The sequence below is a fragment of the Stenella coeruleoalba genome (assembly GCF_951394435.1).
Source record: "Stenella coeruleoalba genome assembly, chromosome: 2".
NCBI lineage: Eukaryota > Metazoa > Chordata > Mammalia > Artiodactyla > Delphinidae > Stenella > Stenella coeruleoalba.
In genome coordinates, this window is record NC_137147.1 from 106,872,436 (window position 1) to 106,897,716 (window position 25,281).

The following is a 25,281-nucleotide window of genomic DNA, read 5'->3' on the forward strand; positions in this document are numbered from 1 at the left end:
ACAAAAGTGTGGCCAAGCCTGAACCTCACCCCCAGGGACCAGACGGTGTCCAGATCTTGGGCAGACGCAGTGTGCTCCTTGGGGATGGTCTTGCTGGCTGTGCTTCCAAAGGGTTGACCTGCAATGAGCTGGTGAGAGAGGAAAGGATGTCACACGGTCCTCTGGGTGGGAAGGGACCAGAAGAAAAGGGGCCACTGATCTCCATGCACCTCTGAAGATGCTGTACATATGAGGTCCCTAGGGGGTGGATTCTCCTTGATACTCATGGATGAGACATTAATCATGAGTGGCCAGATTTTCTCTTTGCCTGATCGGGGCCTGTCTGGGTGTACTCTCTCTAGGCTGGACGTGGCTTCTGTGGGTGGATGACTGAAGCCACTGGGTTTCTAGAATGGCATGGGACATGGCCCCATTTACTTTACAAGGATGAATTTTAGTTGAAAAGTGGTTTTTATTTTAACACAATGTCTGCAAACTGTCCCATAAGCCAAATCTAGCCTGTCGCCACTTTTTGTGTGGCCCGAGAGCTAAGGTTGGTTTGTGCATTTTTAAATGGTTGGGAAAAAAAAAACCAAAGAAGAGTAGTATTTTGTGACACATAAGAATGATGGGAACTTCAAATTTCTGTATCTATAAATAAAACTTTATTAGAATACAGCCACACTTATTAGTTACCTAATGTCTATGGCTGCTTTCGCACTACACGGTAGATTTGAGAAGTTGTGACAAACCATACGGCCCACAAAGCCTAAAATATTTACTCTCTGGCCCTTTGCCGAAAAAGTTCGCCAGGCCCTTTTTTTTTTTTTTTTTTTTTTTTTTTTGCGGTACGCGGGCCTCTCACCCGTTGCGGAGCACAGGCTCCGGACGCACAGGCTCAGCGGCCATGGCTCACGGACCCAGCCGCTCCGCGGCATGTGGGATCCTCCCGGACCGGGGCACGAACCCGTGACCCCTGCATCGGCAGGCGGGCTCTCAACCACTGCGCCACCAGGGAAGTCCTACCAGGCCCTCTTTTCACACACAGATTATCCTTCCCATGAGGATAATGAGTGCGGTTGTCTAATGCTATGGCTCTAAACGTCTCTACTTTTTAACAAATGGCACTTTTAAACTCACCGGAAATAGTTCTTACCTCTGGAATGACAATAAAAGCACCTGTCATAATCGTGAGCACAATATTAATTCCGAATAACCATCTCAAGAATATGAAATAAGAGGCAACACCAGATCCAAAATGACCTAAAGAAAGATAATGAGAACGGTTTATAGAAAATCCTCCCAGTGTAAGAAGTTCTCTGTAAAGCAACACTGTAATTTTTCTTACAGCAGCAGGACATAGACTAAGAATGCCATAATTGAACCTATCAGGGTGTTGTCCCACGATGATCATTTAGAAGGATTAAGATGTTCATTAATGTCTCCCAGTCATATACACAGATCCCTAATCCCTAATGGATTACTTTCCCTAAGGTCATATTGATCGAAAATGCTTTTATCAAATTTACATTTCACCTATGTTCAGAAGTATCAGCATCTTTTGAGAATTTAATATATTTCTTTTCTATTTTGCATAGTTCTGAAAGTTCCAAGGATATTCTAAGGATTCTTTTGTCTTAATTTCAAAAGAAATAACAGTATGTTACATGTTAACATTAACACCTCACATGGTGTTAGATGGGTGAAGGGGTTATGAGAATTCTCTTTGTCACTCTTCCATGCATCTAAACTTATTCTAAAATAAAAAGTGTAGTTAAAAACAAATTTCTATTGAGAAAACAAGGGGGCATAGAAGAAGCTGGATTGGGATATGCGTGATACTTGTGATGACTTTCTGGACTTGTATCATACTTTGGAAGAATAACGTCTTGAAATTTTATTTCAAATCTAGCTTATGTTTCATAATAGGTAGGAAAACACAAAACATCACAAAGAAGACCCAAAAATGACCTACTGCCAGGTTACTAAATTAAAATCACTACCAGAATTACTTTCTAGTAAATTTTTAGGGGAACCCTCCATTTTCATTCTATATGTGTATTTTTTTGTATAAAATTGGCATATCTCTATAATATGCACCTTGAGCTATCAATATATTATGAGCATTTTCTCATACAAAATATCTCCCTATAAAATGAATTTTATTGTTCCAGCAAACCAATTTTACATAATTGATTTAACTTATCCCCCACTACTTGACACTTAGGAAGTTTCTAACTTTTCACTAGGGTAAATAATTCTGCAAGAATCAATTTCTGTCTAAGGTCAGATTTCCTGGAAGCAGAGTCTGAGAAAAGGATTCAGCTAACATGATATATTGAGGAAGTGCTCTCAGGATAAAGGAGGTGAGGGGGTCAAGGAAGGTCAGGGGAAAGAGCTAAGCAAAGATGTCGTTTCAGCTGGAGCCCAGCTTAGCCTTATCCCATGGGGACCTTTGGAGGGCAAGTTGCATCATAAGTTGGTTCCACTTTGAACAAAAAGCTGGACTTGAATACCCCTTTGTCATTGCCTCTAGGCTACCCATTGGGTCTGGGGGAGCAGGTGATGAGTGCCCACCATCTGGAACAATGTGGGCCAAGGCTCATCCTCTAGAGAAGGAGACAGCTATGAGTCATAGCAGCTAACATACAGAGCAGCTGAGAAAAAGTGGACCAGCCAAGTAAAGGGATCTGGGCTGGGCACCAAGTGTGTCCACACAGCCTAGTGCATTGATTTTGTTGTGGCTGTTGTTTTCTCTGGTTGTTAAGGAGTGGAAGAGTTCTATCAAAGAGTACAAACATTTTGAAGACGTTTGGTCCAAATTATAACTTTCCCCTAGAAACATCATCCCAATTGACATTTCCACCAGCTGGTATTTAATTCCACTTCAATGTTGAAAATTTTTTCCCCCCTCAATTTGTCATCTTTTAGATCTGTTTATTTTTTATGTATGTAAAATTTCTTTGATGTATAGTTAAATACAACAGTACTTTCCTTGATGATTCCTTCTTTACTTTTATAATTTGACAGGCTTCCATTCTGAGATCACATTACTTATATTTCTTTTAATTCTCTCATGGCTTCCTATTTTCTATTTAAATATTTAATGGAACTTTGAAATGAAAGATCTAATGTTATTCTTTAAAACAGTTGAATTGTTCCAGCATCATTTATGGTGCTGGGGTACACTGTTTCAATTCTTGTAGCTTTTATAATGTATTTTAACATTTTGGTTATACAAGTTCATCTGAGTTTTTCCTTTTAAAAAAGTTTTCAATTAGTTTTTTTTTTCATATGAGTTCATTATGTTGAATACAAAAAACATTGCATTGAGAATTTTATTGGAATTGCATTAAAACATAAACATATTGAGAAAATCAACACCTTCCAAATATTAAATCATTCTATGTCTCTTCACAAGACTTTAAAAATATCCCATGGTCCAATTTTACAGTTTCTTTATTTCAGACTTCTGGTTATATTTATTCCTGGTCTTGTGTGTTGCATTTGCGTGTTTGTACTGTGTGTGTGTTTTTAAAGGTGACGGTGATTGATTTATTTTTTAGGATATTTTTCTAAATGATTACAGTCACTTCTCTCCAAATTTCTGCATTTTTGTTCTGCAATTGCCATGTTATCCTTTTATTCCTCTACCCAGTTTTCCCCTCTATCCTTTTGAGTTTGTATTGTGTCTAAGGCATGAACGGACAGAGAACTGCAGAGCAACAGTGGAACGTGGGACCGTTTTTATCCTGGGAGGTGGTGGGGACAGGCACTGTGTCTTCCATCTCCACGGACCCATGTCCAGCCTAGGTCGGCACTACGTGTGCAAGGGCCCCTGGCTGCTCAGTGTAAGGTCTGGGATGTACCAGACCCGTCTCAGGCCTCACCGTTGTCTGGCTACGGGCACCGCATCCCCACCCCACTCCTCCAAGTGCCAACACTTACTCTCGATTTTCTTTATCCTCATTTCCCAGGGGATGAAGATGACCACAAAGTTACAGGCCAGACGAGCAAACTTCCGCCACAGCTAGACAGGAGGGAGTAGGATTAGAGGACTTGACATTCGTGAAGACGGCAATGCCTTTGTGGAACCAGGGTCCTAAATGGAGGCGAGGCCCGCAGACACACCAGTTGATACCTTTCATTATGATTTCACAGGCCTTTAGGGAGCCCGAGGACCAAAGCAGCCGCTTGTCTTCTCTGGGCTTCTGCCCAGGTGAAGGCTCCTGTTCAGGGCTCTAAGCTGCGGTGTCTGTACTGAGGTGCATATTCTCTAGGGTTTCAGCCTGCCTTATTCACACCATTCCTGCTGTGAGGACTAAGAACTACTTGAGGAATGATGTCCAAATACACCCCCTTGGTCCCCTCTGGGAGTGGGGCTCAGGAATCCACATGGCTCACAAACTCCCCAGTGATTACAGTTCCCGTCCCTATTTAAGGACCAAGAGTCTAGAACATACCCTGAAAATGAGCCCCATTGTGTGCCTCCCATCCTGCAGCTGGAGCTCATCTCCCAGCCTCTCTCCTGGCCAAAGTTGCCAAAATAAGGTCTGGAAATTTGTCTTGGATGTTGAAGACACAATCGCCAAAAGTTCAAAAATCTTTTTTTTTTCTCTCTCAAAGGAGAATAAAGCAAAATGTGAAAATGTGCCCTGACACTGGGCTTTCTCTCCCACAACATTAGCAGGTTGTTCATTTTAACACACAAACAATGTGGGTTTGTGTTGGAAGCAAATGATATCATTGCAGAAAGAAGGGTTACAAATGTAATTACAATCTTCTGAACTATAAGACAGCACGTGGTCCTGATGCAGACGTGCATGATTATGTTATCCTGAATATGTCTGCTAAGGCCAAAACAGCTGCTTGTAAATGAAAATCTACTTGAATGTTATCAGAAGTTGGAATTGTTCACTTTCTGCTCATGATTTAAGACCCAACTCAAATACAGCTACTCCCATAGAGACCTCACACAGATTCTCTGTAGCCAGAAATACATTCTTCCGTCTGTAAACGTCCCCAGCTATCATTCTGGTCTCTGATAATGCTTATCACATCCTAGCTTATATTGCCTTTATATTGTTCACCTGGCTTTTTCTCCTCCAGTATTGAGAGGAAGACCATGGCTTTCTGATTTTTCATCCCCTACAGCAGACAGAGGCGGAATGCCCAGTATCCTTTGGGGAGGGTTTGGTGTTGAAAGCATTTGAGTTTCTGGTCCATTGTAAAGTCGTTAAGAGTCCTCAATTGGTAGAGGAGCTGTCTAGGAGGGGAGAATGGCCAGTAGGAGGTGTGGCTTAGCATGAGCTGGGCATTTTATAGAAGAGAATAAAGAAGAGAGGAGTGAGATGCGGTCCAAGAGTTAGGTCATGGCCAGATCAGGTGGGTTAGAGGAAGGAGTTTGGATTTGATTCTAAGTGTAATGAAACTCTATCTATCGTATCTATCTACCATTCATTATTATTAGTAGTTTTAAAAATAAGTTTATTGTATTTAGTTATTTAGTTTTGGCTGCGTTGGGTCTTTGTTGCTGTGCACGGGCTTTCTCTAGTTGCCGCAAGCAGGGGCTACTCTTTGTTGCTGTGCAGGGGCTTCTCATTGCGGTGGCTTCCCTTGTTGCGGAGCGTGGGCTCTAGGCGCCCGGGCTTCAGTAGTTGTGTCTTAAGGGCTCTATAGCGCAGGCTCAGTAGTTGTGGCACACGGGCTTAGTTGCTCCGTGGCATGTGGGATCTTCCCAGACCAGGGATTGAACCCATGTCCCCTGCATTGGCAGGTGGATTCTTAACCACTGCACCACCAGGGAAGTCCCTGTCATTCATTATTTTAATTAAAGGATGGCATGCGTAGTTTACTGTATCAAAGATTTCCCTGGCTCCTATGTGGAAGAGAGTGGAAGATGGAGGGACATGAGTGGAAACAGGAAGATCTGTTATGAGGCCAGTTAGTCTATACACCATCATGGGCAGGTACCTTTAGCTTCTGCACAGGGGAAGCGTTCCTGCCAAATCATGCCATGAAGGCTCTCAGGAAGGATGACGTCCCTTGCTGGTATCATGTGAGAAACCGAGGACATAGACTATTCGAACTAGAAGACATCTTAAGAATCAAGCATGAAAACCTCGTCAGGTTCCAGGTCATTACCCAGAGCAGGGAAACAATGGCAGAAGGACCTAGGTGTCTTGACTCTTGGTGTTTGGTGTTCCATGTGCCCAGGGTAGCATTTCTGCCTACGTGACTGCATGGGTCCTGGTGGTCTCACATGCTCAGACCTTGCTTTCTTATGAAGCATAGAAATAAACTGGTGCCAAAGGCAGATTGTCTGCAACAAGGTGTTTTCCTGCTGGAATCAAGGAGAAACCCATGTGCACAGAGGATGCAGGTGGGAAACAGTGGGAGGGGCTCCAGAGGACGACTTGTGTTCTGGAACTGTGATTCCCAAGAGAGGATAGAGTGGCAGCCCTGGTGAGTGGTGAGCAGGATCTCAGTCGTGGGAATCATGGGAGAAAGTGTACAGTAGTTATATTATACAAAATTTACTATTTGAAAAACGAAGTTATCATTTTTCTAAGAGAAACCAAAGACTATAAATAGAGACAAAACTCACTGGGCTGCAGGTAACAGCTAGATAGCTTCTGTTTTCTCTGCTTTGGAGTGGCTGCTCATCCTCAGGGGTCTGTATTAAAATTTCCAGCGTAAAAAAATTCTAAATAGGGGCTTCCCTGGTGGCGCAGTGGTTGAGAGTCCGCCTGCCGATGCAGGGGACACGGGTTCGTGCCCCGGTCCGGGAAGATCCCACATGCCGTGGAGCGGCTGGGCCCGTGAGCCATGGCTGCTGAGCCTGCACGTCCGGAGCCTGTGCTCCGCAACGGGAGAGGCCACAGCAGTGAGAGGCCCGCGTACCGCAAAAAAAAAAAAAAAAAAAAATTCTAAATAAAAAAAGGTAGAGGAATGATGTTCAGAATGAGAAGGGGGAAAACCAAAGTGTCAGGAAGACGTGGTGGGAGGATGATTTTCTTTGATATTTTGCTGTGTCTCCAGAGGGCAGAAGACACTCTATCTCAGCCATCTCTTTACCCTGAGTGCCCAGCACAAAGCTTGGCACATGGATTAAGCTGAAGTGGGTTGAACTGCTTTCTGCAGGGCCATTGGTAAAATGGAAAGGACTGGGGCAGCTGTGTCTGCTAAGTGCAGGCTGAAAACTTTGGGACCATCTGTAGGTAAGACTGAACATTTGGATCACTTTTCTCATTTTAAAAACTCTGACTCTCAGAATTCAGTCCATTATTAACTTATACCTTTAATCCACTTTGAGCCCACTGTTACGAAATGCCCCAGGACTTTTTCATTGTTATATATATTACAGGTTGTCTGAACCCAAGTGAGAGACCCTACATTATTTCAGATATTTTTCCATAGCATTTCATACAGTTTATTTAGAGAAAATGAGAGAGCTTGGTAGCACATATGCTTATAAAAAGATAATTTTGTTTTATAGATTTATTCCATAAGCTCCATCATAGTGTGACAGGCATAAAGAGTTATGGGTAATTTTGATCATAGGAGTGGATTAGCGTCTTCAGGCAGATTCTGTGAAAAGTAAGAAGAAAGAAAGCCAAGGCACAATCTTGGGGATTCTTTGATATTTTATAACTATTCAGTTATGCAAAATTTATGACCAGCTTTAATTTAAACTTTACTAAGAATATTTTTTGTTTCAGAGAATCGAAAAAGAGTGTGTCTGTCAGTTTTTGTCTGTTCAAATAATAAACTTGAAAAAACGACAATATTCAGCACTAGTGGAGATACTATGAAGACAGCAAATTCTTTCCTTGTGGATGGCAAAGCTTTTGGAAAATAATTGATTAGTATTTATCACGAGCCAAAAAACATGGACCATACTCTATACTACAGAGGTCGTAGTTTTGACATTTATCCTAGAAAAAGAATTTTAAAAGATAGGAAAAGCCGTCTGTGCAAAGATGGTCTTTGCAGGGCTGTTAATACTAATGAAAAATTAGAAGCTATTTAAGGACCACCAGCAGACACGTAACTAATTAAATTAATAGACATTTTTCTGATGGAATATTACACAGTCATAGAAAACAATAGGTATAAAAACTACATAGCAACATGGAGAAAAATCCTTGTTATGGTGTTAAGTGAAAAAACAGCAAGACAAAAATATTTGTATACTCTACTTACTCCGATGCGAAAATGATATATACAATGGCTGAAATGTGAAATTTTAAAATAGATTCTATCTTGGGAAGTAGGGAATTATAGTAGGAGAAATGATTTTTTTCTTTGTCTTGGAAACATTTATGAAAAGTATTGGAATGTCTATAAACAGATAATTTCAATGTATACGAAAGTTTAACTGCAAGTAACTGAATGGGAAAAATAACAAACAAAAATCTTAGCATTGTATTATAAAATGAGCATTGGAATATGCCTGTAACTTTCTCATTATAAGAAATACAGTAAGTCCCCTACATACGAACGAGTTCCGTCCCGAGAACACGTTCGTAAGTCCAATTTGTTTGTAAGTCCAACAAAGTTAGCCTAGGTACCCAACTAACACAATCGGCTATACAGTACTGTATCGTAATAGGTTGATAATACTTTTCACACAAATAATACATAAAAAACAAACACAAAAAATAAAGAAAATGTTTAATCTTACAGTACAGTACCTTGAAAAGTACAGTAGTACAGTACAACAGCTGGCATCCAGGGGCTGGCGTCGAGTGAACAGGCAAGAAATAAAGATACTGTACTACTTCACTCTATACAGCACTGTATAGTAAAGTACACAAAACACAACCACTTGTAGAGGATGCATGCGCCTGACGGTGTATGCCAGATACGTAAACTAGCTTATGTGTTTGGACATGTGAACGCCCATTCGCATCTTTGAAAGTTCTCAAATTGAAGGTTCGTATGTAGGGGACTTACGGTACAGTGAATGAAACCTACACACATGGGTGGGCTTAACTCAGGGAAGAGGCTAGAGGATTCTCCCAAGGGCAGATATAACCTTTTTCTGATGAGCTGGGCTTACCCAGGGTCACACCACTTGGTAAGTGACAGCATCGGGAACTAAAATCCAAGTTTGGGGACGTGCAGACCTTCAAGCTCTCCATACTGTTCTACAGCTATTAATGATGGATGTTCACAACCTATATAGTACAGCAACTGCAAGGACAAGTACAACTTCCTGGGCCCGGAGACCCCAGGAAGGGTGGGCACGTCCATGTGTGGGCTCTTTACCTCTGCACCTGCCGCTTGGTAGCCTCGGGTCCTGGTCAGCCTCCCCTCAAACTTCAGCACAATGTCCTTCGCTCGCCTGAGAGAAGAAAAACTTGGTGGTGAGCGCAATTTTATGACCTTGATAATCTTGGCAAAACATGTGGAAGTGCAGCAGGAATAGATAGTCAAACGGTGGTAACCAGACAACTCCCTTAAAATATTTTCTATAACATTTAAATGCATGAAATCATAGGAAATGATGAGTGAATACTAAAATCAGTTGCAACTGAGTTTCTTAACACCCTGCCCTGATTCTGGCTGTTGGCTGGGTATTATGGGCTTTGGAAATCCTGGTATCAGGTACCAGCATCTCAGCTCCTCCACTTAATCTCAGCAGCCTTCTTCCTGCAATTAATTCTTTGGAAGTGAGAGTCAGACCTAGCTCAGAGAATCTGCTTTGAGAAAAGGGTAGTGTCTGGTTAATGTGAGCAAGAAAGTTGTGTCTATGTAGCCATGAACAACCTGATTTAGCCCAGACTAACTACTGGCACACTGGCTGACCACTTTGTTGAGTTGACCTGATGGGTCACCTAAATGGCTAATCCTTGGAAATAGACTGAATTCATTAGGATAGATGGTTAAATTCACACTTAAAGAGCCACAGGAATAGAAAAAAAATGTTAATTCCATGGAACGGACTGAAGTCAAAAAACTCTTAGCGAAGAATGTCACCTTCAAGGTGACCTCATCTGTGACTACATTGATGAGATCTTCATGAATCCATGGTTGACCACTGAATTATGCTCAGGATTGAAGAACTGCTGAATTATTCAGTTTGTTAGTTGGACCAGTGTACTTGGTAGGAGTTCATGCATGTATATCCCAAGTCACACCCACAGGTTCCTAGCCTTTCGTTGATTGACACAAGGAACTAGCTGACTTCCTTTTCCACAAACAGCACGATCGCTTCAGAACACGCCTGACCAGAGAGCTGGGCTTTGAACCTCCCTGCCCTTACTGCAAATACTCCACCTTCATAGCCCCGCCAATGGGCTGGCTTCATTCCGGTCAGAACCAGAAATGCAGGCAAGGGTGAGCGTTGATGTTATACCTTTTATAGCATCTAAAAGATAGGGGCCTATATAAGTGAAATAATAATTCATTTAATTTCATTCATTCTAATTTTTTTCCCTGCAAACATTTTCTGCACACTTGTTTGGGTCAAGTATAGTGGAATACAGAGGCGCATAAAATAGAGCTATTGCCCTGGATAAGCCCACTAGCTAATAGGGATGATAGAGACCTGAAACAACAATAGGAGTGGGTGGGTGTGTAAGTGTAGGAACGGGGAGCGGAGTAGGGGGCTGAGGCGGCAGTGAGACAGGCTGGGACCTGGGACCCTGTGCTGCAGTGCTTGCACCTGGACAAACATCTCCTTGAGCAACAAAACACAAAGAAACTTTAAGGGACTAAAAACGACTGCGTGCAAGTGCAGTTGGGGCAAATTATGGACAGCAAGATACAAAAAACCAAAAAGCCTAACTGCCACTTCTGAATGGTCAGGAGCAAAAGCAGGGTACTGCGCATGCGCCCTGCACACGACACCACCAAGGGGATGGGCAGACCACCTAAGCCAACCTCCGAACCAATCCCTGCACACACCCCTACCCTCACCCCATATAAGGAGCATGCTCGCCTCCCCCTCAGCAAGTGAGTGAGCCAGGAAACTTGCTGTTTGTTCTCACTCCCCCCTGCTGCGGTCGGGGCTCCAATGAAGCCTTGCCTGAATTCCTTGTCTGACCTCTGATTAATTTCTATTGATTAAGGAGGCCAAGAACCCTGGTCAGTAACAGCAGTGGGGACAGTACCTGACCCAGGCCCCATCATAGACCAATGCTGACTCCATGGCACTGACCACTTGCCTCCCTACCGGGGAAATAAATATATGCTCTGTCCCCCCATAGACAGAGCTCGCTGCTCTCTCTGTGTCAGCAATGCTCCCTTGAGCCCCAAGCAGTCAGGGTCTGCGCCTTCCACAGACCTGATGAGTCTCGCAGGCCCAATTAGTGAAGCACTGCTCCAGTAGCTTCTCAAGGTGACGGGGAGGAAACGTGCGACGCGGGGATGACAAATGCAGGTCTCAGAGGGCGAGCTGTTCTCTGAGAGCTGGACCACTGGCCTGTGCCTCGCTGGCGTTGGTGTCTCGCAGCCCTGGCTGAGGTCCCTGGCTTACGCTTGTGGAGGAAGGCCTGGTTTGTTCTTTTGATTCTGACAGAAAAGTTATCATTTGCTTTGCTCTGCCCGCAGGTTAAAAAGACTCACTCTCTTACAGTTCAGATAGTTATTAGTCATCAGCATTCCTGTATGATTTTTAAAATTCTGATAGAATACATGACTTTTTCATTGCAGTAGAGTTGATTTACAATGTTGTGTTAATTTCTGCTGTACAGCAAAGTGATTCAGTTATACATATATGTACATTCTTTTTTATATTCTTTTCCAGTATGGTTTATCACAGGATATTGGGTATAGTTCCTTGTGCTATATAGTTACATGGCTTTTTTTTTTTTTTTTTTTTTTTTAAGGATAAATTGGTAGAGTTCCTCTGTTTCAATAGAATAGAATATTGGAGTTGAGGTCAGGAAGCCCAGCTTTAAGGCTCAATTCCAGTACTCAGAAGCTGTGTGTCCTGGGGGAAGCCACTTAATATCTCTGAGTATCAGTCTTCTCATTTGAAAAATGTCATCCTTACTCAAAGAAATGGAAGTGATGAGAACTGATATCGGACCTGGAGAATTCACTGGAAACTTCTGGGAGTGGAAACCATGGATGACCTTAGCTATCTGCCGTGGCCACCTGGGGGGGCAGGCTGGATCTTTGGCCAGACTGGAGGAACAATGACTGGAGTGGAAATCTAATGAAGGCATGATTTGATGGGAAAGAAAGTCAAACCTAATGGTGGACTGGAGAGACAGGGCAATGAGCTTGGTGTCTGGAAAGGGGCACTAAAACGTGAGATACGACAGTGGTTCTAATCCTGTCCACACAGTAGGTACCCGATGATTACGTGTCATGTCTGTTTCTCTAGGAAGGTCCACTTCATGGGTCAGAGTAGCTCAGTGGCATTGGTCATTAAGAACAATTCTACTCACTCCCTTTGCTGTGATCCCAGGGACCCACACCATCAGTTACTACCCACTCATAGGGAGTGACTACTATAGCCCAGATACAAGGCTTAATATCGTATGGTTTACCTCATTTAATCCTTGAACCACTATCAAGGGATTTCAAACTCTAGTTTGCAAAAGAATCACCCTGAATGCATGCTAAAAATGCTGGAGCCCTCTGCCGTAGTTCCTGATTAAGTCCGAGGGCAGCCAGGAATTTTTGTCTGATTGCTTAACAGCTTAACAGTGCCACAGGAGGTAGGTGCGCTCCACCTTCACTTCAACTTTACAGAGAAAGGAACGGGTCTTTAGAGAAATTATGAAAAGAACCTAATACCACATGGCAAGGCAATGTCTTCCAACCTTCAGCTCTTCATTATTACCTAAACAGACTCTCCAATATGACTCTAAGCGTCCCAGTCATCTAGTTTCCCACAGAGATCCCCGCCGCAAGAGGGAGGTAATAGCCAAGCAGGTAAAACTAATATTTATTTTCATTCTAGATTGCATACCTAGTGAGTTTAGTTATTTTGTTCATCTCTAGGCATAGGGCTAAAATCTAGTATTTGAAAAGGAGGTAGAAACCCAAAAAACTCTCTACCAAGGCACACAGCCAACTCAGACACACATACACAGACACACACACTGAGGCCCGTCTGGACCGGGTGGATCCCTCAGACGTGTCTGTGACTTCTCTAAGTCAGATCAAGAGCATCCGACCCACCACTCCCTCCAATGTGGATTTTTATGCTCGTTTCCCAGGGCAGGGCAGGGTGGGTGGTTTCGTGGGAAGCATACTTGCAGTAACCCATAACCCTTACCTCAGTGCCCTCAGCTTCTGTCCCATGGTCCAGGGTCGGCAGCGAATGTTTGCCATGAGATCTTTCTGGAACTGTATATTCTGGAAGATTTGTTCCGGATCATGGCTGTCCCCTGTTTCATCAGCAGTAAAGCTGTCATCCAAGTTGCTGAAATGATCAGGGCATTAAGGAGGAAATCTGATTAGTAGAATTGCTTCCATCCCAGATCTTGCCCTGGGTAAGTTTAGCATCTTGCTGCCCTGGGGTCATCTGTATGAAGTTAGTGTGTGTAGAAGGAGAGGGGAGGGATCCGGGGAGTCAGAGAGAGAATTCGGCAGTTGTTAGCAGCCACTGGAACACAGTCACTGGGTTCTGTTACTTTGATGGGTCAGTGAAAGAGAAAGGCTTCAAAGGATAAGAGATACTATCAGAAGACATAAAAGGAACCAAGAGAGTGCTCCTGTAGGATTACTGAATAGCAGCATCTTTGGTGGCAAAACCATTTCTTTTTCAGGCTCATTGAAATAACCAGCTAATTCCAAAGAAAGGACGCCTCCTGTCCCCTAACTCTGGATGTAAAATAAATAAAAATCAAACTCTCTCATCCAGAGATCCCCCGCTCTCTGTACTCCTGCTTTGATTCATTTGAAATCAGAGATAACAGAGGCAAACAGGAAGCAGTTTCTATGAACAAGAAATTAGCTAAGCAAATTTACATGTCCAAATGTTTCAGGGAAATAGTTACTCTCTAGGAGAACAACTTTGCAACACATAGCAACACTTATTCCCAGTGAAAATGAATACACTAATCTTAATGCAACTTTTCAGGAGGAGATAAGGGTATTTTGCCGTGGCTATTTCATCAATGATGCACTTAAAAGTAAGGGAAAAGAATTCCTTTGCTTTTCTCTAATTCAGCTTGTTTTTACTTACTCAAAAGAGAATTTTCTCCAGGTTCTCCAAATTAATGGAGATTTTAATATACCTTTATAAATATTTAACAAATTTGAATAATACTCCCCCACTTCTAACCAGCCTGTAGCCTTTTCCAACAGAAACCTCATTTATTACGACAGATGTATTGTCTGCTCTCTCTTGACATTGCTGATTGAGTAAACAGAGAGAAAACAGATAAAGCACATCTGTGGGTTTGGCCAGCAATAAAGCCAGGTTGGGGTACAGGCTTTTGGATTCTGATCGGAAGCAGGTAGAGCCGTCAATATCTGTGTACATCGCTGAGGTTGCCACCCTTTTTGTATAGTGACCTGGAAAAAGGAGTTTCGGAGTTCATTCTGAAGGAGAACCGAGCAGGATGGGGACTTGGTCCTCTGGTCAGATGCAAGCAAGGTGACCCAGGCTTTCCCTCGTCACAAACCTGCCCCAGTGGATGGATGGGACTGGCTCACCTGAGCAGCAGGGACTCCTGGTAGAAGTAGTGCTGGCTGGCATTTCTCCGGATGCTCCTGTAACGCTGGGATGCCTTTGATGGTTTCATGGGAGCAGACTGGCTGCCAGTGATTAGTACTGGTGGGCAGGGTGCTGGGAAGCCGGCAGGCAGGAGTCTGCTCCAACGGAGGTTTCTGAACTGGATCTGCAAGGAGCTCTGCCCTCCAGTTCTCAGGAGCTGGACTGCACGTCTGGAGCCGATGCTCGGAGCTGGGGAGAAGCCAGGAAGCCAATCATGCATATGTATGTTAAGGCGGCTGTGGCAGCAGAGATTGGCTGGAGTCAAGACAGACAAAGGCGAGAGGCTTGGCCAGGTGATCTAAGAGCACTTGGTTCTGCCCAAATAATCACATTGGTTACCCTTGTGCCCAGAAAGGGCTCTGTGGTTTGCCAAGCACTTTGCATCTATTACCATGACTGGTGTTCACAAAATACTTAGGGAGAATGCAAGGCATAGGTTTTTGGTTTTTGTTTCTAACTACCAAGAAAGAAGCTTAGAAAGGGTAAGAATCTTGTGTGTGTTCATGTAACCAGGAAGAATAAATCTAACTCAATATTAGATCTGTTTCTTTTACTTTAACCTTTGTATTCTATTGCTTTGAGTTAAGAATATTGCCTAGAGCCTGAAATATACAGGAGAGCCCATTCTCAAGGCTCTGACCTTTAAGGGTATAACACTTTTCCATTCATACAGAGATAAAAAGTTGCAGAACAGAGAATAACAGTTGTCTTGTTGGAGGTTTACAGGAACATCGTGAACTGACCTAGGTGGACAGCTGCAGGAACAAAGGATTCCTACACCAAGAAGTTTGCAATAACCAACCACGCCCCTTCTTCACCTTACCTTTAAAAATGCTTTGCTGAAACCCTTTGGGGAGTTCTGGGTTTTTGGGGGAACAAGCCATCTGTCTCCTTGCATGGCCCTGCAATAAACCTTTCTCTGCTCCAGACTCTGACATTTCGGTATTGTTTGGTCTCACTGCGCATCACACAAACTTGAATTCGGTAACATCCACACAGCAGAGCCCAAGGAGAGGCACCGTCATAACACTTTATTTGTTTTTATATATCTATTCTCAGCTTCTTTTTTTCTATTTTGAAAAAAGTCAAACCTACCTAAATGATAGAACAATACCACAAATATTGTTTACTCCTAACATAGATCCGCCAATTGCTAACATTTTGCCACATTTGCTTTATTTCTATCTATACACTTTTCCCCCTACACCATTTTAAAGTAACTATCAAGAAAAAAGCTTAGAGGGGGTAAGAATCCTGTCCGTGTTCATGTAATAGGGAAGAAAAACCTGACTCCATATTAGATGTGTTTCTTTTACTTTAACCTTTGAATTCATCCCCAAGTCCAGGACTTTCCCATAGCTTCACCATATAAACCTCCATTTTTTAATTAACACAAGAAACAATTTGCTCGCAGCAAGGTTGATCGTACATTAACTGAATGGGCTGGTGCAGGACTGAAATAGAAACAGCCTTTGCTATTGAAGACGCCCCTAGTCAGTATACTAGAGATGCCGCAACCGGGTGAGTCAGTGAATGGGGCAGGCACCGGACAACAGGACAGAAAGGAAATCTATTAGCAGCTCCAGGTGTGGGGCTTAGGAGGGGCACTTCATTCATGCACTCATTCATTCCTCTGTTAATTCATTAGCAAATCATTAGATCCCTCTTACTGTCTGCCATGCACTAGACTGACAAAGGAAGCCAGAGCCCTAGACTGGGGCATTGAGGTTCAGGGACCACCAGACAGGTATTCAGACTTCGGGCTCTGGGCATGAGAACAAAGCAGAGGCCGGGGCACCAGAGCTGACCTTTGCTCAGAGATGGACTGGGGCCTGTGAAGTAAGGTCACCTGTCTGCCAATTTGCCTGAGGCCGTTTGACCTGATCGTCTGTCTTAATACTAGATAAAATTTGTGTTTATCAAATGAACAAAATGACATAGTAACAGAATTATTTCTAGCCTCCTGAGTTTTTTTTTTTTTTTTTGGTAGCATTCTTTTAGAGATCTTTACTTACATGAACTGTATCTGAGCATTTCAAAGATTTTTTTCATCCTACTTTTTCTAAAGACTGCTTTGCCTTATTTTGAAATATGTATTCAAAAATTGAAATATTTTATGTTAATTTTATGCAATCAACTATTTTCAGCATTTTTGTCTCTTCTTTGCTTATATGTATTATACACGTGTATATGTATATATACACGTGTATACATATATATATGCTTGTGCTTTTCAAGGGGTAGGAAAAGATAATAGCAATTTTTGAAGTATACTACAGGGAATTATTGAAACAAATTACGATATGATGTGTTTTTATTAACATTGGTAAAATGAGTTTTAATGTGCTCAAATTTGTCTCTTTTTTTTAATTTTTATTTTTTATGGCTTCCTTGGTCTGATTTTTAAAAATTCTTTTTGAAGTCCACCTGGCATTTATTGTGGTGATGAGCGCAAGGTGACGGGGTCATTGCTACTCCTTGTTCCCAGCACGAGAGACTCAGATTCATTTCCCCAATTCCCCTCTGGGCCCCCTGCTCCTCTGGGCTCCCAAGGGCCAGGCAGAAAGAGGAAGTGCAGGCAGGGGATGTCGCTTTCTGAAAGCAAGGGACAAATTATTGAGCGTGCATCTGGCTTCCTCTGACAATTTGATTAGAGGTTTTAGGTGTGCTGGGTGGTTTTAACTTAAGCCAGCACGTGTATATAGATAAATGACTAAAAATCCCTTAAATGTGAACAATTTAAACACTTAAAAAAATCAGAAAGGATCCAGTGTCAAAATGGATCCTTTTGAACAGTTCATCCTAGATGAACTGCTTACAGGTTCTGGGTAGTGGGAGAAGGAAGAAGATAATAAAGGTTGAAAAGGAGAGAAGTAGCAAGGGAAGCTCTATTTGTATAACACACAAATCCCTTTCAGTTGGAAAAAAAAAAAAAGAATAAAATTTTGTTAGAAATCCCAGGAGGTTTTAACAGAAATCATCAGATGGCTTAGCTTACAGGAACAATAACATTCATTCCCTTCATCGTCAATTAAAGACATTTCCCCCTGCTGCTAAGTGAATTCTGAGACATGAATATCCCCGAGAGGGTATTGAGTCGCATCAGCAAAGCCAAGTTCCCTTTTCTAAGTTATCAAGTGTTTAGCTCTGAATTTTACAAGAGAGACTTTTCCATTTCTGGGATATATTTACTTGCCTGTTATATTGTTTGAGTGACTCTAAAAGCTTTTGTTTGAAGTTTAGAAATGCACTTTGGGTCCAGAAAATGTTACTGAGGGAAGACATTCAAGAATTGTTTCCAGTTTTCTAAATGACAACGGATTGGTTGAGACATGAGAGCAAATTGTTATTGTTGAGTTCCTCCTGAAATCACCGGCTGCCAGTAAGTTTGAAACTGAGCAGACACTGAGATTTCCATGAGGAAAATCGTGATACTCTTGTTACTCATTCTGAGAGTTGTGAGAGGTTGACCACAGGGCTGGAGGGGTCCTTTGCTACACTCGCTCCCTGCCATGAGTGAAGACAGATTGTCACCACCCCAACAGAATCCTGTGGAAGGAAGAAGTGATCATTATCAGATGGGTGGCAACTGGGATATGAATTATAGACCTTTCCTATCCTGCTCTGCGGTTATGCTTCCTCAAAAAAAAAAATCTTTTTCCTAGGTGATTACATCTAAACACATAAACTGTCCTAGGAAACGGGGACAAATCGAGCATTCTCAAAAACGGGGGTGAAAGAAAGCAGTTGAATTCCTTGTCAAGCAACCATTTAGTAGCTGGTTGAGGTTTCTCTTTAACGATTTTTAGGTTGTATTTTCCGTAGTTTGGGGGGACTTTTAGACAGTTCAGCAGTGTTGTCTCTCGGGAGTGGTGACCTCATCTCAGCATTTCCTTCCCATCCTTCACAGAAACGTTATGTCTCCAGAAGCTGACGGAAGCCAAAAACATCTACGGATCGGCTGAGTGAACAGAACAAAGCAGGTTCCGCACGAGACATCTTTATAATATGTTGACCTACCACCTAACCATGAAGTGTACCACGTTCTTGCTTTAGTCTGTGATATTTTTAAATCCTCTCTTTTCAAAAAATTATTTTCGTTTTTCCTTCCATTTTTACTGACATCTCTGTTCATCTTTTTTTTTTGACATATTTTCACTTCTTGCTTTATCGTGACCTTTCAAAATCCTTTTTCTTAAAGTGCAAAGCAATTTCCCCTTAAAATTTCCTTTCCTTTCCTCAAGCAAGACTTTTAAACAATGAAATGCCCTTCTCTCTTCATTTTCCTTTAGAACCATATCTCCTCGTAGGTTAAAGCATATTTTCGTAGGTCCGTTCACATTTGTTGATTTTCAAATGAGGAGAGGTCTATTCTGGCCCATGTATGCTCAAAAATAGTTCACGTACAAACTCAATTCTCATCTTAAGTATTGTACCCATGAATGCCATGAGGATCTTCCTTATAAATCTTCTGGGATTTTTATACTACTTGTTTAGAGATTTAATAGCCCAAAGCAGGGGCAGCTAGGACTGGAGAAAAAGCAGACAAAAGTAAAATTTCTTATTGTGTTTCTCTTTCTTTTGCCAACCTCTGGCATCACTGTTTGTTTCCAAAGTCACTTTCATTCCAGCAGCTTCCAGTGTGGCTGGGGCTGACTGGCTGCCTTCCTGTTGCTACCTTCTGCTGGGTCTGGGATGGGGGTGGGGAGTCCCGCTGGACCACAAAGGAGTAGGTTGAGCGCTTCTCTGTGGAGGTTGAAACTTGTAGCATCAGCGAGAAGCCCATCGGCAGCACCCTTTGGTATTTGGTAGTGAAACATTGTCTTGAGTCTCCTGGGCAGACATAGAGGAGGGTTATGGATCTGTAGTGACAAAAGAGATTCTAAACATAGGGTCTTCCTGTCTCTTGAGGGAGGCTCTGTGCGGTGGTAACATGGCTAAGCTGGAAAGGTGTTTCCCAGTGGCCCCTTTTCTGTGAGGCTCTGGGCTGTGGTTGGCTACAAGAGATACGTGAACGATCTGGAAGATGGAAGAGAAAGAGCTGCCATTTTCTGTGCTCTCAAGGTTGGCGACGAGCAGCAGGTGGTGCGCGGCTCACACACGTCGCCTCTGAGTCGCTAGCCCGCCCTGTTGGCGTGGGGTTGTAGTCCAACACTCAACTCCTTCTCCTCCTATTGGGTCTCTTTTTTCAGCCCCTCTGAGCGCTGGACCAGGTGTATGTGCACCTCTGTGTGATAGGCACCAACCACCCCTGTATGTCATCTGCATCTGTGAGGTTGGAGATGATGGGGGACACAGGTGGGCTCTAGTTTGCCCAGGTGGGTTCCGGTCATTCGGCGGGGGTGGGGAAGGGAGGGATCTCTCTTGTCTTCACTCTCCTCCATTTCACACTCAGCTCTCCTTCCTCACTCCCAGGCCAGGCAACCTAGAGCAACTTCAGCCCAAGAGCAGAAGCAAAAGCAACACCTTTGCATCGACTTCACCAGCTGCCATGACTGAAGACCTTCTAACCCCTATTACAAATCCCAGATATTGACTCTGCTCCTCTAGTTGAACCCTGACGGAAAAAGCTCTCATGGCTGCTCCTGCCTCTGGAGTTTTTCTCTTAAATTAGGAGATGGTGGTATTGCTCTGCCAGAATTATTCGACTCTCTCCCCAAACCCTGCCTCCCCAACTCCTTTCTCAGAAAGGGCAAAGAGCCAAGTGGGAATTGTGATTCGATTCTTTTTATTTATTTAATTATGGCTGCGCTGGGTCTTCGTTGCTGCATGCTAGGGCTTTTCTCTAGTTGCAGCGAGCAGGGGCTACTCTTTGTTGTGGTGCGCGGGCTTCTCATTGCGGTGGCTTTTCTTGTGGCGGAGCACAGGCTCCAGGCACGCGGGCTCAGTAGTTGTAACTCAGGGGCTGTAGAGCGCAGGCTCAGTAGTTGTGGCGCACGGGCTTAGTTGCTCCGCAGCATGTGGAATCTTCCCGAACCAGGGCTCGAACCCGTGTCCCCTGCATTAGCAGGTGAATTCTTAACCACTGTGCCACCAGGGAAGCCCTTGTGATTAGATTCTTGATGACCTACTTTGGGTTAGTAGTTTGATCTGTCTATGATGTATCTTTAAAAAGCTCATTGAAACATGTATTATGTGACTGATATCCTTGCTTTTACCATGTTTAAAGTTTTCCCTTATTTTTATAATCCTTGACCTTAACCTTTCATTCAAGGGATTGGGGGGCTCGGATTACCCTTATCCTATTTCTTGGGATTCTGCTAATCCTGTTTTCATTTTGCCATGTCAATTTCCACTCACAGTTTCTTAACTCTTCCGGTTTCCTTTATAACTCACTATCTTTTCTTGTTACCTCAATTTGCCTCTCGTTTCAGAAAGCATCATTTGATTTTATTTCATTGGGAGAAGTAAATACGGTCTAAGATTTACGTTTTGTTTTCTGCAGGAAATCTTTTTTCTGAAATACGCTTTTTCTCTGCTCTTACATGCTTCACGTTCATTTCCTTTTTTATGTTGCAGAATTTTTAGTTAATTCTTTTTCTATTCATGCTCCTTGAATAAGCAGTGTTCTGAACGTTTGGTATTTGCTCCCCCATAACGTTCTTTGGTTTTCCTTGCTGCTTCAGGGATGCTGTTGGATTCCTCCTCTCAGCTCATCACTGGGGGAGACTGCTGGGTGATGACTTTGTGGGGTGAGGCAGTGGAGGGGGAGGTGAGGTGGGGAGCATCTTGAAAAGAAGAATTGGGTGTTCGTTCAGTTAACTCCTCCCTTCTTGCACCAGAAGGCAGTTCTCTCCTTGTGTCCTTTTGTTCATGGTGGCCTCTTCCTCAGATCCTTATGTGTATCAGTCTGCCTCCCTTCCTGCTCTGTTAGGAACTTTTCCACAGCAGATCTTACCACATTGGAGAGAGTCAGAATCTCTGGAAAATACCCATGCTGGAGACTTCCTGTTTGGAATGGCCACTCTTGTTTTGATCACCTCCGTCCCTACAATCTAATTCTGAATATTCATAATATTTGTCATTGTAAAACCATTTTAAGTGTGCAATTCAGTGGTATTTACATTCACACTGTTGTGCAACGGTCACCACCACGCATCTCTCTTCATGGTGCAAAACAGAAGCGCCGTATCCATTAAACAATAACTCCCCATCCCCTGCTTCCCCTTGATACTGACCAGGGTTCCTGGCCTTCCCCAATCAATAGAAATTGACTAGAAGCCAGACCAGAAATTCAGGCCAGGCTTTTTGGGGGCCCCTGCTGCAGCCGGGGGGAGCAAGAAAAACAACTGGTTCCCTTGCTTGCTAGCTCCCCGAGGGGGGGCAAACTTGTTCCTTATCTGGGGTGAGGGTAGGGGTGTGTCCAGGGGTTGGGCTGGAGGGGTGGCTTAGGTGATGGTGTGTGCAGGGAGTGTGAGAAGTACCCTCCTTTTGTTCCCGACCCCCTGCTTTGCTCGCGGCTCTTCAGAAGTGGCAGTTGAGTTTTTTGGTCTTTCTGTATCTTTTTGTCCAGAATTTGCCCCAACTGCGCATGCACGCAGTTATTTTTAGTCCCGTATAGTTTCTTTGTATTTTGTTGCTGGAGGAGAGGTTTGCCCAGGTGCAAGCACTGCAGCAAAGGGCCCCAGGTCCTCAGCCTCTGGCAACCATCGTTCTGCCTTCTGTCTCAATGAATGTGACCACTCCAGGGACCTCAAAGAATTGGAATCATACAGTATTTGTCTTTTTGTGACTGGCTCATTTCACTTAGCAAAAGGACCCCAAGGTTTATGCATGTTGTAGCCTGTGTCAGAATTTCCTTCCTTTTTTTTTTTTTTTTTTTTTTTTTTTTTTGCGGTACGTGGGCCTCTCACTGTTGTGGCCTCTCCCACTGCGGAGCACAGGCTCCGGACGCGCAGGACCAGCGGCCATGGCTCACGGGCCCAGCCGCTCCGCGGCATGTGGGATCCTCCCGGACCGGGGCACGAACCCGCGTCCCCTGCATCGGCAGGCGGACTCCCAACCACTGCGCCACCAGGGAAGCTCTTCTTCCTTTTTAAGGCCGACTCATACTCCATCGTATGTATTTACTGCATATTGTTTATCATTCTGAATGTTTTTAAGCTACAGCAGGGAAAGGGGCAGAATAAAAACTGCTCCCATCTCTTGCACTATCCGGCTTCATATCTAGCCCCTGCTCTTTCATAATAGTGGTGTTTATGGGGCTCTAGCACCTTCCTGTGGGTGTACCTCAACTTGTAACAGGGAAGAGCCAAATCAGACTGCACGTTGGATCTGTTTCTTTTACTTTAACCTTTGCTTCCCATTGCTTTTGTTCACTAAAAGGATACTGTCTATGCATAATGGCCTGCCTTGGGGAACCCTGCCCCTCTGCCTGAATTTTAAACCACAGCACCTTTGTTCAGGGAAACAAAGGGACACTGTTCTACCTGTGGATGGCTGCAAGAAAGAAATTAACACATCCCCTCCCCGAGGCTGGCCATTCCTGGGGATATTTGCAAAATTTATGACCTTTTTACTTTACTTCCTCATCTCCTCCCCCTCTCTGTGCTATAAAAGAAACTGGCATCCAAACCGAATAAAGTCACGTTCCTTTGCCTCAACAGCTGTCTCTGAATTTGGCCTGTTGTGTGGCGAGCAGAGCGAGCGTGGACTCGGTAACACACTTACCTATGGACAGGAGTTCTAAAGTGTTCATCAGAGCTTTCCTGAATCTTCTTCCATTTTACCTTATCTTCTAGAAACTTCTTGAAGCACTTCATATGTGGAAGCGTCTCTTTCCCAGTTCCTAGTGCTACTGCAGATTTCCCCCTAATTAAAAAAAAAAAAAAGAAACCTAATATTCTCCGCTTCTACTGGGTGGAATTCCTGCTACCTCTTCTCCTTCAAATCTTTTGTCAAAGGTTAGACGCTTAGGAGAGAGTTCGCAATATTAACAGTCATGACTATCCTGGAGGCTTGCTTTTCTTACCTGCAGAGTGGCAATCACCTTGCAAAGTTGTTGTATGAATTAGTACTAGTATGCATATTGAGCTTAGCACAGTGCCTGGAGCATGGAGACCTAACAACCTGCAACTACGTTTTACTGTTGTGTCTCTAATGGTAGCATTATTTAAACCTCACTGTGAAAGCACGGCTAGAATGGTTTGAGTTTAGCAATTTTATACGAACTATTGTTATGACCACTATCATCACCATTATTAACATTATTTCAACTTCAGCCTGAAAGCTTGATTAGAATGGTTTTGAAATTATTTATTTCTCGAGACCTGGCCTGATTCATGTAGAGAATTTGCAAAGGAAGTATATTGCAAATCTGCTTACTAACTACATGACAGACACACACTGTGTCCTCTTTATACACTTTTTAAAAAAAATTTTAAATTTTTGGCTGGGTTGGGTCTTTGTTACTGCGGTGGGTTTTCTCCAGTTGCGGTGAGCGGGGGCTACTCTTCATTGTGGTGCACGGGCTTCTCATTGCGGTGGCTTCTCTTGTTGCAGAGCACGGGCTCTAGGTGCACAGGCTTCAGTAGTTGCAGCACGTGGGGTCGGTAGTTGTGGTTCACGGGCTCTAGAACCCAGGCTCAGTAGTTGTGGCACACGGGCTTAGTTGCTCCACGGCATGTGGGATCTTCCCAGACCAGGGCTCGAACCCGTGTCCCCTGCATTGGCAGGTGGATTCTTAACCACTGCACCACCAGGGAAGCTCACACTGTGCGCTCCTTTATCTGGCTACAAATACAATTTTGAAAATACCTTCCCCTTTCTAAAAAGCGTACGAATCTAATAAACAAGCCCAAACGGTAGCCAATTACCAGTATAGAATTTAACTCTGGGTGTTTGCATTTACTGCAGTCGGCCATGGAAGAGAGAAGCAGCCTGCCAAGGTGGAGAAACACAGGGATTCAGTCCCAGAGCTCCCAGGGAAGCAGGCTGATTGCTGAGAGAGACCTCACTGTGTCCTTGAACACGTGGTCCCAGCCAATCACAGGAAGGATGAAATCTGTTAAGTGATATCTTTCGTGAGATTTAAAAAGGAAGACGAACCAGGCTTAATTATGATTGGGTCTTATTAAATTTTTACCCTGCAAATTTGGAAACTCTGATAATGCAGACTTGGCATATGTTAAAGAGAATAAAGATGTGTGTACGATTCAATGCTGTCACGTGGAAATTTTATATTAACAGCACACCGCTAGACAATGCAGGCCAATCATTTATGGGAGTTTATTGTATCTCAATTTTGTGTACTTATTTTCGACCCTTAGGTGCCATCTGCTTGAATGTTATTGGGGTTCACTTCCAGTGTAATGCTTGGGCGGCAGGAATAATGCCCAAGTGCCGGGAAAGCATCTGAGTGGTTGCAAGATGGAGAGAAAAGATTCATGAAGGCACAGGCAAGGAAGGATCGGGGTGGGTTGCAGGAGAGGTGTCAGTCCAGGCTGTACACATCAATCCTAGGAAGAGGACCAAAATCCCAGAGCAGAGAGCTGAGCTAGTGTAAGTGAGAGCAGCACCGTGGTGAGAACGATGTGGGAGCCACTCTCAAAAGAATGGCTCTAGGGTGTGTCTGCATGGCCACCGTTCAAAACAGAGAGCCCGTGTTGAGCTCGCTG

The 25,281-nt window shown here is 43.6% G+C and overlaps 1 protein-coding gene across 1 annotated transcript in view; it reads right to left on the reverse strand.

Annotated features, from left to right (window-relative positions):
* TMC3 (transmembrane channel like 3) overlaps nt 1–15,233 on the reverse strand; it is a 47,700-nt gene extending 32,467 nt beyond the window's left edge. The window contains exons 1-6 of the mRNA XM_079910118.1: nt 14,605–15,233; nt 13,220–13,366; nt 9,253–9,328; nt 3,928–4,009; nt 1,136–1,242; nt 30–128 (exon numbers count right to left, since the gene is read on the reverse strand). Of these exons, the coding sequence (XP_079766244.1) occupies nt 30–128; nt 1,136–1,242; nt 3,928–4,009; nt 9,253–9,328; nt 13,220–13,366; nt 14,605–14,885 (792 nt within the window). The 5' untranslated portion in view covers nt 14,886–15,233. The remainder of the gene's footprint in view (nt 1–29; nt 129–1,135; nt 1,243–3,927; nt 4,010–9,252; nt 9,329–13,219; nt 13,367–14,604) is intronic.
* Nucleotides 15,234–25,281: the final 10,048 nt, after the last annotated feature.